This window comes from Panthera pardus, unplaced genomic scaffold, assembly GCF_024362965.1.
Source record: "Panthera pardus isolate Hobbes unplaced genomic scaffold, ASM2436296v1 HiC_scaffold_10, whole genome shotgun sequence".
Taxonomy (NCBI): domain Eukaryota; kingdom Metazoa; phylum Chordata; class Mammalia; order Carnivora; family Felidae; genus Panthera; species Panthera pardus.
In genome coordinates, this window is record NW_026526655.1 from 39,369,502 (window position 1) to 39,382,762 (window position 13,261).

At 38.9% G+C, this 13,261-nt stretch overlaps 1 protein-coding gene across 1 annotated transcript in view; it reads left to right on the plus strand.

The window, feature by feature from the left end:
- DNAH7 (dynein axonemal heavy chain 7) overlaps positions 1 to 13,261 on the plus strand; it is a 263,621-nt gene that overhangs the window by 157,518 nt on the left and 92,842 nt on the right. The window contains exons 47-48 of the mRNA XM_053906776.1: positions 1,341 to 1,526; positions 6,153 to 6,316. Of these exons, the coding sequence (XP_053762751.1) occupies positions 1,341 to 1,526; positions 6,153 to 6,316 (350 nt within the window). The remainder of the gene's footprint in view (positions 1 to 1,340; positions 1,527 to 6,152; positions 6,317 to 13,261) is intronic.

Sequence of the window (13,261 nt, forward strand, 5' to 3'; positions counted from 1 at the left end):
CTCTTCATGTCATTCATTTTATTTTGAACCTTAAGCTAATTTTTACTTAGTTTTGTTTTTATCCAAGAATAATGATGCTAAGTCATTTAAAATTAAACTAAAATAATTCAGGCATTCTACTGGAATATTGCCATTGCATGGGTTGAAATGGCTTTTCTCCAAGTTTTCCACCATCATAATTATCCTTTTTCTTTTTTAATCACATTGCTCAATTACATATAATCAAATTTGGTTGACAGTCTTCTGCACAAAGTAGGCTCTCAGCTATTGATTGATGTCCTAATTGAAGGTTAATTGCAAGTGTGTGACAAGGTTGACACAATTTAACAACTTGAAAATCATGCTTTGCAAGTAAGCATAAATTATTACTACTTTTAAACATTTAACCTTTAAAATCATGATTAAGTTGGTGTGCCTGAGTGGTGCAGTTGGTTGAACATTGAACTCTCCATCTCGGCTCAGGTCATGATTTCACAGATTGTGAGTTTGAGCCCCGCTTAGGGTTCTGCAGTGATGGAGCAGAGCCTGCTCAGGATTGTCTCTCCTTTTCTCTGCCCCTCCCCCACTTGTGCAGGCACGTGCGTGCTCACTCTCTCTCAAAATGAATAAACTTAAAAAAATTAAACAAAATTATCATTAAGTCAGCCATAAGTTAGATGAGGAGAAGATTTTGATGGGATATTTGAAACAAAATACATTTAGAGTATTTAAAATTGAGGAAGAACATACTCGCGAGAAAGTTCTTTATTACTTAACTAAATTGCAGTATCTCCTGCTATAGATCATTTCCTTAAATGGAGCTATTCTTGGGGTGCCTGGGTGGCTCAGTAGGTTAAGCGTCCGACTTCGGCTCAGGTCATGATCTCATGGTCTGTGAGTTTGAGATCTGCATGAGGCTCTGTGCTGACCGCTCAGAGCCTGGAGCCTGCTTCAGAATCTATGTCTCCCTCTCTCTCTCTCTTTCTCTCTCTGCCCTCCCCCGCTCACGCTCTCTCTCTCTCTCTCAAAAAATGAATAAACATTTTAAAAATGAGAAAATAGAGATATTCTTGCACTACATGATGAATATCCATTATGAATTTCATAAACTGTATACACTTTATTATACATGCTTATTGTACATACTTTATTATGAAAATTTTAAAACATGTCATGGAGTTTTCAGTCTTGATGTAGCTGGAAAGTGACATAGCTCACATTTTTTTAAAGAGTTAAAAAAATTCCAGATGAAAGTTTGTAAATAAAAAAATAATTTGCCTCCGAGGGCAAAATCTTGCAGAATTTTCAATTTATTTTACTTGTGGATGTTGAGAAAAGCTGACTTTTTTTTTTCTTTTAAGGTTGACTTGTGCAGCAAAAAGCTAGACCGAGCCGAGCAGTTGATTGGAGGCCTTGGGGGTGAGAAAACGCGATGGAGCCTTACAGCTCTGGAGCTGGGCCAGTTGTACATCAACCTGACAGGTGATATCCTCATTTCCTCAGGAGTTGTCGCTTACCTTGGCGCCTTTACATCTAACTATCGACAGGTAAAGAATACTAGTTGATTTCTAAGGTCTCTTCCTGACCCTCCCATTATAGCCAGCACTAATCTCATCTTAGAGGATTTTGTTTGCTTGCTTTTTGTTTTTTTGGTAAGTATGGGGAGTGAAATGTTTCCAAGTGATTTGTAGTTGTGTATCTTAGTTATTCTATAAATTGGCTTGATAGCCAGAAGATGCTATATCAAATATTCTTCTGAAATCAAATTGTTTTAGAAACAAAAAGATTGACTCCAAAAGGTAACGTGAAATGGTAGACCCTGATGATAAAATTTTAGTTCCTAAACAACTATAAAGATACCAGGATTTTTTACATCTTTGTGTGTGTGTGTGTGTGTGCGTGTGTGTGTGTGTATGTGTGTGTGTGTTTAATCACCTTCTCCCTATGAGTTTCAGTAATGGATCATTTCAAAAATCACTTCAGAGGCTGAAAGTTTAGGGGAGGAAAAGGCAAGCTGGCTTAGAACCAAATAGATTCTTTCCTTGGAAAACAAATACCAAGGGACGCCTGGGTGGCTCTGTCAGTTAAGCGTCTTTAAGCATCTGACTGTTGACTTGTGTTGAGGTCATGATCTTACGGGTTCATGAGATCAAGCCCCACTTTGTGCTCTGTGCTGACAGTGTGGAGCCTGCTTGGGATTCTCTCTCCTCTCTCTCTGCTTTTCCCCTGCTTACGCACACCTACATGCTCTCTCTCAAAGTATATAAACATTAAAAAGAAAGAAAGAAAGAAAGAAAGAAAGAAAGAAAGAAAGAAAGAAAGAAAGAAAGAAAGAGGCAAATACTGTGTTTTCTGCTTCAAATTTCCACCGCTTTGATGGATTCTGCCTCCTCTCTTCCCCCTTCTCTATAGCAACCTAGACTTTAACTTTTTTTAATGAGTCGCTGATGTCTCAGTTCCTTCCTATGAATTCATTCTGTCCTGCTCTGATCCTCTCGTGGGTCAGGGCAGCTGGCAGATCACACCCCATCGGAAGTTTCCCATTCAGTAGTAAGCAGAAGGTGATTGTGGCAACTCGTTGTCTGCCCAGATGCCCTCCTGGCTTGCTGAGCTTCCGTGTCCAACAACCAGCGCCTGTGGCTCTTTTTTGGCAAACTTCCCTTGGGTTCTTAGAATTCACTTTGCCCAGGGCGTGGAGAGCCAGAATTGCTGAGATTTATTTCCCTCGAGGGCAGGCCTGGATGAATGACTGACAGGAGTGGGAGCATGAGGGTCTGTGTCCCTTCCTGCCGGTCGGAACGACTCTAAGTAGTAACTCACACTCCCTGTGGGACCAGCTGAAGCCACCTGCAGCACAGTGCTGGCTGATCCCTCACCTTCTACTAGCTGCTCCCCAGTCCTTTTACTGCTTCCCCTCACATCCTTTCCTTAATAAATCACTTCACATAAATCTTCATTTCAGAGTTTGCTTCTGGGAAACCCAGCTGAGACAAAAAAGCCTTCACAACAATTTTGGTTCTTCTCTCGCATCAAAACCTCTGGATACCAAGAGCCCTCCATAAATAGCTGGATCCCCTCCCTCCAAGCTTCATCTGAGTGGTTGTTAATTATTCATCAACCCCTTTGTAAAATTTCTGGTTCTGTCTATAAATAAAACATAGACAACTCCAATTCTTCTAGGATAATGGGGCCCGCAGTACTTCAGCTGCTGTGCCCATGCCAATCTGTAAAACAGAATCCTGTGGTGCTATAAGCCCTAGAGTTGAATTAATTCGAACTTTTTCACTTTTCCGGCCAACGGTTAAAGTCAAAACTGTTGTGGTGGTGGTGGTGGCTGTCTTCTCCAAGATGACACTCCTGATGGCCACTTTTTAAATTTCTACTATCTGGTGTACCACTGGAGTATTAGGCAAGGCTCTTGGCTTCTATGTAGAGATGCTTGTTCAGAACACCTCGTGTTCATTTCAGCTCTTCTCGGCCGCTATGCCCCCTTAGATATGTAACGGGGCCACTTCAATTTCTAACCCAGAATTAGGGTAACGTACCATACCTGTCAACGATGAACAGTAACTATTGCCTTCACTACTGCTTTCCCATATCACTGACTAGTCTGCCAAGACCAGCATCAAGCTATATTTGACGAAGCCTTCAGATCTTCCCCCAAAGTCTACAGGCCGCCCCACAGCCTGACAACAAAGAGATCAAAACAGGCCAGTAGGAACGGTGTATAAGAAGGCCAAATTCAAACCGGAAATGCTTGATACCCCTCCTCCCTACACAGCCACACCACTCGTTCCTGGGAACAACAGCCAACCCAAACAGAAAGTCAGATGATAGTCTTTAAGTGCTCCTAAGAGGTGACAGTTTTGCCCCCCATTGTTTGCCCTGCAGTGTCACACCTACAAATATGTGGCATTATGTGGCAAAGGGACTTTGTTATTAAGGTTGCTAATCAGCTGAACTGAAAATAGGAAGATCATCTTTGGGCTCGATTATAGGATAGTATCCTTTTAAAGCAAAGTAAGGAAGTGCCCAAAGAATGATAGGGACGTGTTAAAGGAACATAAAATGTAGTTTAACGTTACTTCCACTGGCCACATCAGCAATAAATACTGATAGTAACATAACTCATTGAATAAAAGATGTGGGCCAAATGAGTGAAGAGGTCCAAAAGGTACAGACTGATAGTTAGAAAATAAATAAGTCCTGGGATTTAATGTACAGCATGGTGACTACAGTTAATAATGATGTATTATATATTTGAAAGTTGCTGCAAGAGATCTTCAAAGTTCTCATCCCAAGTAAAACATTTTTGTAACTATGGTGATGGATGTTGACAACTTACTGTGAGGAGTTGTCACACAAAGAGTGAATCGTCTTGTACACTTGAAACTAATATCATGTTATAGGTCAGTGATATTTTTAGAAAAGAGACCAAGAGAATAGAAAAAGGTCGATCTATACTGACATAAATTAATAAATTTAAAAGAATGAGTGCCTGACAAAACCTAGATATTTTCAGCTGTGAGTATCTCCTCACGAAATGTTAATTACAAAGGGAAAGGGGAAAAAAGCAATGCAGAGGCTGTAATCCAATATTAGACAAGTACTGCCTTAACTCGGTTTTGATTCATAATAAAAACTCTGAATTCCTTTGTGTGGGTAGTTTGCTCAGCCCTCACCGCAACCATTTCCTGTATTGGGCTCTAATACTGCAGCTTATAATAGGCACCCAGCTTCCAGCAGACCTCAGATACGTAACACCTGAAGATCCTTCATCACTGTACCTGAGGAATTACTCAAACTACCCAGTCCTTAGGAAGCCCAGGCAATATAGCTAACCCTATCACATACTGCTTGCATATATAACTGCCTCCTACAGTTTCACCTTGCTGTTACCCTGTATCTGGGGGCAACTTCTGTATCTGGGGGCAACTTCTGGTGTGGCAGCTTTCTCCCATTTGGCAGTGTAAGTAACAAAGAGTTCTGCCTTTCATCTATCTGAGTGTCGTGTGTCCCACCACACAAAGAAGATTTAATTATACCTAAGATCATACAATTATGAGGCAGAAGCCTGGCAGGCAACACCTGAATCAAGTGATAAAAATCACTATCATCAATAAATGAACAGTCTGAAATCTTGTACCACTGATTGAGTGCAATGAGAAGAATACGACTACATTTTCTATGATACTGTTGCCAAAGATGTGTAACCTGAACTGAATCATGAGAGAACATCACAGAGACCCAACTTTGGGGCATTCTACAAACTAATTGATTGATCAAGGTCATAAAAGTCATCAACTCCCCCTAACCTGTCATGATCTTTCATGTGCAAACCTAAAGGAATGTTGGTGGACCCTGCTCAGCAGGAGGCCAAGGGCGATGGTGGTGCCCACCATGCCCCCTCTACCAGCACCCCTCCACACACAGCATCTCATCCGCCTGTGGGCTCGTACCAACACCTCGTGTGTCTGTGCCTCTTCCCCACGTCTCTTCCTAACCTATTTTTTTCTCTGGTCATGCCTTGCACTGTTTCTGAACTCTTACATGTAACCTCAGATTGGACCTTGACTTCTAACTTTCTGAGTGTGAACCCGGACTTAAAGTACCCTTTTGGTTCCTGAGTAGCCTAGCAAACTATGCCCTAGGTGGGATATCCCAGACTCCAATATGTATCCTGGTACACATTGTTGGTGCCTGATAGTCCTGCCATGGTCCCTTTCCCCAGGCATGTGAGAGTCAGAAAAAAAGGTTTTCATTTTTTAGTCCCCTACCAGTTCAAATTAGATTTATGCCATAATACTAAGGCTTGCTGGTTATTTGTAATTTAAAGAAAATACATAGAAAGATGATGGTCTCCAACTACTTTGTCGAGTAAAGCTTTAGAATAATAATTGGCAATTGTTTTTTTCGGATACAGCATTCTGACGTCAACTTCACTATTAAGTGATCTACCTAAAATTAACATTGGATATAGTTAATTTTCATTTGAATGTATAGTGGACCTTCTAAATAATAATTTTATTTGAAAAATCTGATAAATTATTTTTGAGATGCAGTTTCAACAATGGTTTGTTGACTCAGGGAATAAAACATAATCAAGGAGTTGACAAAGTATTCATTTGGTAACCTCCAGCCTCATTTTTGTATCTCTTGTGTATGTCTTAAAGAACCAAATGAAGGAGTGGACAAATTTGTGCAAAAACAATGATATTCCCTGCTCTGATGATTATTCTCTTATGGGTATCCTGGGAGAAGCAGTGACAATTCGAGCCTGGAATATTGCTGGGTTACCTTCAGACCCATTTTCCATTGATAACGGGATCATCATAATGTAAGGAAAATATTTTTCTCACAAATGATCTCTATTAATCAGTAGATTTATTTATCTGTGCATCTTTTAAACAATTATAGCTAGTAAACTTTTATCGTATTGGAAAAAATGTACTTAAATTATTAATTAGCTAAATTAAATATGAATAATCGCTTCCTTCTAGTAATATTAAAATGACGGCATATTGGAGGCTATAGTAAACAATCAAAAACCCTAATGACTTTTGCTTAATTTTTAATCAATTTTTAGCAAATAGAGCAAAGCCCTACCATGAATAAGTGAAGTCCAAACTGTTGATTCCCGTAAAATTACAGGGTTTTGTTATTGCAGGTTAATGAAGTTACAATGGTGGGTTGGTGGTGGTGATGGACTCAAGTGTACCAAATTCTTAGTCCCTCCTGGGTGTGGGACCAGCTCAACTGATATGGATACATTTCTGAGTCCTGGGCTGACAGGGACTTTCAAGATAGTGGCCATTGTTCCTGGAATCTCCCAGTTAGTAGATAAATCCCATGGACATTGGGCTGGAAGAACACTGCAGTCTCACCCATCTTCACCTTTCCTCCAAGTCTTATCTCCCCAAAACCAAAAACTTCAGCCTGACCCAGTGTAAGGACAATTATGATTCATGTTACCTCCTAGTTCACATTACCATGCACCTTCTATCACTGGGCCAGTCTTCTTGGAGGTTTTGGCATATTAAGAATAGCACAGGTAAACCATCAGGAGAAATGTTCGGTTCTGTGTTACAAGACTTTTGATCGGTTGTTAGTTTACTACTGAAAAAGCAAGTGATGTAATAGTACTTAATTTAAAGTAAAAATGGCAGAGGCATGTGAATTTTTTAAAATTCCCTTCAAATAACCGCTACGTATGAAGATGAGTTATTCTTAAATTTTTTGGGTGTAGTATTTAATTATTCCACAATTTAAAACTCTGGTGAATACATTTCTTTACTGCTCAACAAATGATCCTGACATATATATGGACTTATTTAGCATTTATTTACCGAATTGTTCTACAGGAATTTGAGGTATGTGCAATTTGAATATAAAGTAAAAATTGATAAGACCACTTAGGGAAGTTATACTTGATACAAGCTAATCCTTACAATTGGGCCCTGAATTAATTTCAAAGCTTTCTGGTCATTAAAGCAAAAAAGAAAAGTGTGTCATATAGCTCTCATTTTTTAACTAGGTAAATTGTACTTAGACAAACTTTTTCAGGAACTAAACTTAAATGTAATTATTTTGTTGATTTGGAGAAAAGACTACAAGGCTTTTCTTCGGGGAACTAAAATTAAGTACTGGGTGTTCTGCTCTGATAATCTAAATTAATCCAGAAGAGAAATTATAGGATCTAGATAAATGATAAATATGTACATTACTTTGCCACTGACACGGATTTTTTAAGTGCCTTTTTTACAAGTACAGGATAACAACTAATTTTTTTTTAATTCCTTAACCAGGTAGGTGGCATGCAGAGTGTTTGCATTGATGTTTAATGTGAGAATACAATTAGGCACTGACCTATATGGGAGATTTCTGAAAGTTTAGAAGTCTACTTTTGCTTTGTCCAGCTGGACCAATTAACATCAGCCTTAAGAATAGTCACATTTTTGCTGTTTTTGCTACTGTTGTTGCTATTTTTTTCCCCTCCCAGAAAAAATACTTTGCTTTTTCCCAGCATTTGTGAATATAATTGGCCATGTCCCTCATAATGGTAGTTATGTCTTTATTCTTTCGATCTGCAATTTATATACCTTTGTTCCACCTCGCAGGGTATCTATAACCATTATATTCATTGGAGGCTAAATTGCTTCTTATTTTATAGCAAATAAATGTACTCTTTCTTTTGGGTCCAGTCATATTTCAATAATAATAGAACTATTGGTGATTATTTTTCAAGATAACAAACTCACATTTCAGGAGAGAAAGGGGTAAAACATGATGTTAATGAGCCAGAACCCCTACATTTTTGCTATTTGTTTATAGAAATGTTGAAATATTAGCAAAAAGTTATGGTAGCAACTTTACTAAGAAAGAAATGTTAACCTTTTTATCCTTGGCTTATTTTGTCAATGTATTTTGGTGATCTCCTACTGAGAGGTTTCAGTAAATAGGTTTAAGGTGATCATTTTGAAGTGTCAGATAAGTGTCTTATTTACTTGCCTACTGTGTTCTTCTCTTCCCCAGAGATACTTGCTTGGTAATGATAATACCTAATACTGAGCACTTACTAAAGACCTAATCCTGTGCTAAGTGCTTTTCACATGCTATCTCAACTGACTGAAGAGTTGATGATTTAGGGAAAGGGGAAGAATCTATAAGATTTAGATAAATTGGATTATAATTAACTTTTGCAGCTATTGACAGTTGAAGGTCCTTGGCTAATCAGAATTTCAAGGGCTAGTGATAACATTAAATGTGATTGGACTGTATCTGAACATTTCACAGGGAAATAGTATTAACATTGTTTAACAACTTGGTAAATAAATCAGACCTATATCTAATATACCTCTGCTTTTTAAAAAATGTCTTTTAGTTTTCATTTCTGTAAGAGTCAGATAAATTCAGCTTATTTCAGTAGCAGTAATAACAGAGAGGAGCACCCACCTTTCATTGTCTGCTTTTATCAATTTTTATGTATGGACATGTGTAAAGAGGAAAATAATAAAACTCTTTGAGATGCATCACCATTACATATTTAAATTTTATGTCCTTCCCTGCACAATAGTGAACATGTATTATCACTGTATGCATTTTTGGGGGCACCTGGATGGCTCAGTTGGTTAAGCGTCCAACCGTTGATTTCATCTCAGGTTGTGATCTCACGGTCTGTGACATCAGGCTCTGCACTGACAGCATGAAGCCTTCTTGGGATTCTCTTTCTTCCACCCTCTCTCTCTCTCTCAGAATAAATTAAAAAATCAACGTTTAAAAAAATGTATTTTTCAAAAACCCCGAAGAGCACCAAATTAGAATCCTCTCTAGACCATCACAAAAGAACAAACAGTATTAAAACCTGGAATGCTGAGTCTATAAAAATTCAGTTTTCATTTGGGAGCCACTGGTTTTAAAGCATTTCTGGATTCAAGAATGTTTGGTGGAGGAAGTAAGAGAGAAGATTGTGTAGAGAAAAATGTCTTATCAAAAAATAATGCAAAATAATAGTGGAGAGGAAGTAAACAGGAAATGGGGTGCTTGTTCATTTCAAATTCAGGATTTATATTCCTCCAAAGACTGAAGCTGTTTAAACCAATGTGTGTTGCATATAGCTCTCCAAAATAATTGCTGTTAAAACCAGTACACTCTTTTCTACCTACTCTGAAGAATGTCTCCTTTGAAATTTTATTCATTTAATATGTTACGCTGTAGAAGTCCTAATCTTTAAAAGCAAAATTTGCTTTAGGGGCACCTGGGTGGCTCAGCTGGTTAAGTGCTCGACTTCAGCTCAGGTCATGATCTCTCGGTCACCAGTTTGAGCCCTGCATTGGGCTCTGTGCTGACAGCTCAGAGCCTGGAGCCTGCTTCTGATTGTATGTCTCCCTCTCTCTCTCTTCCCCTCCCCTGTTTGGGCATGCGTGCACGTGCTCTCTCTCTCAAAAAATAAAAACATTGAAAAAATTTTTAAAGCAAAATCTGCTTTAAAAATAAAAAAAAAAATCAGAAACTGAAGTTACAAAATTGTCCTGCTTTTCGATCAAAAACATGTCATATTGGGATGCCAGGGTGGCCTAATTGGTTGAGTGTCTGACTCTCAATTCCAGCTCAGGTCATGATCTCATGGTTCATGAGTTCAAGTCCCACATTGGGCTCTGCATGGACACCATGGAGCCTGCTTAGGATCCTCTCTCTGCCTCTCCCCACTCTCTCTCTCTCTTTCTCTCTCTCTCTCTCTCACACAAAAATGTAGAAAAACACAAAAATAAATAAATAAAAACTGTTTTAAAATGTCATATTGAGGGTATTATTTGGAGAAAATAAGTTTGATATAATTGTTAACTAGGTATGGAACAGCATACCATTACCCTTTTCCATTGAATTGCTTTTACATTTTTGTTGAAAACCAGTTATCCACATATGTGTGGGTCTTTTTCTGGATTGTTCATTCTGTTCCATTGATCTATTTGTCTTTTTAAATTTTTTTTAATTTTTAACTTTATTTTGAGGGAAAGCAAGTAGGGGAGGGACAGAGTGAGAGTGAGACAATCTCAAGCAGCCTCCGTGCTGTCAGCACAGAGCCCAACACGGGGCTCGAGCTCACAAACTGTGAGACCATGACCTGAGCCAAAACCAAGAGTTGGACACTTAACCAACTGAGCCACCCAGGCAACCCTGTTTGTTTGTTTTGGTGCAAACACCACATTTTCTTGATTAGCATAGCTTTATATTAGGTCTTGAAGTTAGATTATATATCTTCCAACTTTGTTTTCCTTTTTTGGAATTGTTGTGTCTATTTTTTTTTAATTTTTTTTTTTTTAACATTTATTTATTTTTGAGACAGGGAGAGACAGAGGATGAACGGGGGAGGGTCAGAGAGAGAGGGAGACACAGAATCCGAAACAGGCTCCAGGCTCTGAGCTGTCAGCACAGAGCCCGACGCGGAGCTCGAACTCACGGACTGTGAGATCATGACCTGAGCCGAAGCCGGATGCCTAACCGACTGAGCCACCCAGGCGCCCCATGTTGTGTCTATTTTTTTTTTAATTTTTTTTTAACGTTTATTTATTTTTGAGACAGGGAGAGACAGAGCATGAGAGGGAGAGGGGCAGAGAGAGAGGGAGACACAGAATCCGAAACAGGCTCCAGGCTCTGAGCTGTCAGCACAGAGCCCGACGCGGGGCTCGAACTCAGGGACTGCGAGATCATGACCTGAGCCGAAGCCGGACGCCTAACCGACTGAGCCACCCAGGAGCCCCATGTTGTGTCTATTTTTTACCTCTCAATATAAGTTTTAGATTCAGTTTTTAAATATCTACAAAAGATCCTTCTGGGATTTTGATTGGAACTGCATTCAATCTACACATTAATCTGAGAAAACTTGACAAGTCTTCTATAAATACATCTTTATTTTTTAAGATCACCTTTGATCTCTTTCATCAGTATTTCCTTGTTAGACTTACACCCAGTATGTCCTAATTTTTGTGTGCTATTATAAATGGTGCTTTAAAAAAGTTTATTCAGTTGTTCATTGTTGGTATTAGAAAAGCAGTTGAGGGGTGTCTGGGTGTCTCAGTCAGTTAAGTGTCTGACTCTTGATTTTGGTTCAGGTCACGATCTTGTGGTCATGGGATTGAGCCTTACCTCAGGCTGGGCCTGGAGCCTGCTTAAGATTCTATGTCTTCCTGTCTCTCTGCTCCTCCCTCCCAATAAAAAATAGAAAAAAGAAAAGCAACTGATGTTTGAATATTGACCGTGTACATTGTGACCTTGATAAATTCATTTATTAGTTCTGTGATCTTTTATATAGGTTCATTATGATCTTCTATATAGACAATCATACTCTATGCAAATAGACACAATTCTATTTCTTATTTTCTAAAATTATGCCTTTTATTTCTTTTTCTTGGCTTATTGTACTGTCACGGACTTTTTATGTTTATATTGGCAAGTGTAATAATATTTGCCATAAAAATATAATTTACAGTGTTGCACATTGTTCCTTTTACCCAATCTTAGGGGAAAGGAATTAGTCTCTCACCATGACGTATTATATTAGCTGTGGGTTTTTTGTATATCCTTTTCATCAGGTAAAGGAAATTCCCTCTGTTCTTAGTTTGCCGAGGGTTCGTACCATTTTACATGTTAAATTTTGTCAAGTGCTTGTTCTGTGTCTATTGAGATATATTTTTTTACTGTTTTTCAAGCCTCAAGTTTAATAAATTTGAATAAAACCAGAATGAGTACAATTTTCAGAAAAGTTTAGCTTTCTGATGAGGGTTTGACAACATGATATTTTTGTTTTAATGTGCAGTATGTTTTGTTTCTGGTTTTTGCAAACATGATACAATGAGCCTTACAATGTTGCACAGATGATTGGATTTTGCAGGGTCTCCTGCTAACGATTCTGAATAGTAAGATGTGACCTGGGACCAGAGAGAACAATGTCCAGCAGAATGTTGACCAGACTTTGACTCTATAACATAGCATGACATTGCTTTTTCAAATAATTCCCTAGTACAAGTTTTTTGTTGTTGTTTTTTTTTAATCTACTTCTAATTATCTTATGGCCATTTATCAGTGCCTAAGTGTATGCCAGGCCCATATATACTTTCATACTCTGAGGCATCTCACGGATTACTCGCACAAGCGGGCACCCCAGTAAAGATGGCGGCACTGCCTGCTCTCTTGCCAAGTAGTGCACGGGCCTAGATGGTACCTGAGGTCTGCCTTCCACTCTGTTCTTTCTCTTCCATCCCTTCGTGCCAACCTGCACACATTACTACCTCTCTTTAAAAAGAGTTCTGCAGGGGCGCCTGGGTGGCTCAGTCAGTTGAACATCCGACTTCAGCTCAGGTCATGATCTCCCAGTCCGTGAGTTCAAGCCCTGCTTCAGGCTCTGTGCTGACAGCTCAGAGCCTGGAGCCTGCCTCAGATTCTGTGTCTCCCTCTCTCTCTGCCCCTCCCCTGCTCATGCTCTGTTTCTCTCTCTGTCTCAAAAATAAACAAATAAATAAAATAAATAAATAAAATTCATTTGGTTTGTTTTCATAGCCTGATACCAGAACCCGTGGTGTAGTACCAAATTCTTGCACTAATTTCTATGAAGCAAGCTATCTGTATACCCTTGCTCATCTGATCGAGCTACTAATACGAGCTAACATTTATTGGGGCATAATGTATGGCAGACACTAATAGGCTCTTTTTAGTAATCTTCTCAATCTTCTTAAAAGATCTATGGAATAGATACTATTGTTATCCACATAACTTACAACTCAGAACT